The following is a 2,044-nucleotide window of genomic DNA, read 5'->3' on the forward strand; positions in this document are numbered from 1 at the left end:
ACACAGCCGATAACGACCCTCTGGTAAACATTATAAAACAGACCGAGAAAAATTGCAGTGTTTATGCACATCACTCACCCGGTTTCACAGTCTTAAGACGAACAGGCTCTCGAAAGTGGCGTATCACAGCGATGGTGTCCCGGTTTGTCAGTCCGCTGACGGGAGTGCCGTTGACCTCCAGCAGCACATCTCCGGGGCTCGGGAACCTGCCGACATGACAAACCATCGCATCCGACAGCACTGTTCCGAGATAAGGAAATTCCCCTCGTTCGGCGCCCCCTCGCACCTCTACGAAAGAGGCCAGCTCCCCGGCGCTACCCCATGAGAGCGCGCACTCCTGCACTCTCGCGGACCAATGCTTTTTTTTCTTAAGTGTTTTGGACATGACTGTCGGTGATCTTCACCTCGTTACACCTGAAGGATGTTGGCGAAATATTTGCTTTTGTGGACGAACAGTTTCTCTCCGCTTTTAGGAGACGTTCCTGCTGCCGGGACGGACGGAAAGGCAATGCGCGCGCTGTGTTCGCTTAACATCTCTTGGTTAGCGGCCCGCAGGAAGCGGCGCGGATATCACCCTCATCTTCCAGCTCCTCCGAGCGGTCAGCAGAGCGTCAAGGTCGGCTGCGGTTGTTGAGATAGCACCGACCTCTCTCAAGCAAGACAGTGCGTGTCACGCCGCGTGAAGCAGGAGCAATGGGCTACTCCTTTAGATAACTGACAACAAGCCAGCTCCACGTTCATACATACACAGTAGCAATGAAATTTTCACGCATTCGATGCCATTAAAATATCCACGCATTCGTTATAAGGACCCAACCAAGGTAACCCTAAACAAACACCTGGTGCTCACCAGGTTCACACAAGGAACTCCGATTACCTGAGCGGCGATTCAAATTTATCTCACAGGAATGAGCGTTCGCCAGCGTCTGTCACTGCGTTGGGGTTGATACTACCGCGGGCGTATAAGAGCTGTTTCAACATTCAATATATCGCTTTTCTCTTGGTCGAGAACAATCCTGTCGGCGCACCTGCTCCTTTTCTAATATGACATCAGCACCAGCATTCCCAGGGAGACGGTAACAAGATACCTGCAGCTCGCGGAATAGGCTACCTGTTTTAACTTGATGCTGACCGGCCACTCAAGCACGTTTCCGGACAGTGTGTCACGAATTGATTCCCCCCACACACATACACACACGCCACCGTCCGTATATCTCCTACACACAGCCTACGGGCTGTCCGAGAAGTTTCTCACGCATTTTCATCTTGTTAGTTGCAGCAAGGGAAGTCCAGCGTAGCTGACTGCTGTGCCCTGGCACCAATGGGAGGCGGGGGACTGGAGTCAATTGGTATCCCGGGAGCCAATGACGAAACCAGCTAGGCGGTTCTTCCGCGGTGGTTGTTGCCTTGTAACGCCAAAACAATACTTGCTCCAGCCCGCTGTGCCCGTCTCTCATGCAGCTTAATTATGTCCTCAGGGGCTAAACGTGGCTGTCGTCGTTGCACAAACCCTGCATTATTTCGCAACCAGATTAAGGGTATTGGCCTTGTTAATTTACATCTAACTACCAACGACACAGTAGAAGTCATTTTTGACACGTTAAAAGGGGATGTTTGACAAGAATATTCTAGGCCGACAGATGAAATGTGTAGGTGCATCGTTCCCTTTAATCATTCTATTAAAATTCAGAATGCTTCCCCTGACATCCAGTTTAAGTGTTTCAAGTCAACAGAGCCCCGCACGTACATTTAGTTGGTTTAACAGATGACTGCCACTGTGGTGGACTGTCTGTTGATTATACCAATTATAATTAGGCAGAGGGGATTTGACGACTGTGTTCATTCATGTTTAAAGACTGCCACCGCGTGGAGTACAGCAGCAAATGCGCATTGCGCAAATACACTTCCGAGCAGCACACACATGCACGCCCGAACGCAGAGAATGTTTCACGGAAGACTTGGTTTTCAGATGCTGCAAGCTATGGGGGTAGGAGTCTCTTCTGGAAGTTTGTGTGTGCGCGATGGGAGGCAAGGCTAGAGTCAT

The 2,044-nt window shown here is 50.6% G+C and overlaps 1 protein-coding gene across 3 annotated transcripts in view; it reads right to left on the minus strand.

The window, feature by feature from the left end:
• The window catches only part of magi3a (membrane associated guanylate kinase, WW and PDZ domain containing 3a), a 45,198-nt gene extending 43,842 nt beyond the window's left edge, over positions 1 to 1,356 (minus strand). For 2 of the 3 annotated variants that reach the window (XM_031566053.2, XM_031566055.2), the window contains exon 1: positions 79 to 1,356. In XM_031566053.2, the coding sequence (XP_031421913.1) occupies positions 79 to 385 (307 nt within the window). In that variant the 5' untranslated portion in view covers positions 386 to 1,356. The remainder of the gene's footprint in view (positions 1 to 78) is intronic. The other variant, XM_031566054.2, reaches the window with a different exon arrangement.
• Between the last annotated feature and the right edge of the window lie 688 nt (positions 1,357 to 2,044).

The sequence above is a fragment of the Clupea harengus genome, chromosome 4 (genome assembly GCF_900700415.2).
Source record: "Clupea harengus chromosome 4, Ch_v2.0.2, whole genome shotgun sequence".
Lineage (NCBI taxonomy): Eukaryota > Metazoa > Chordata > Actinopteri > Clupeiformes > Clupeidae > Clupea > Clupea harengus.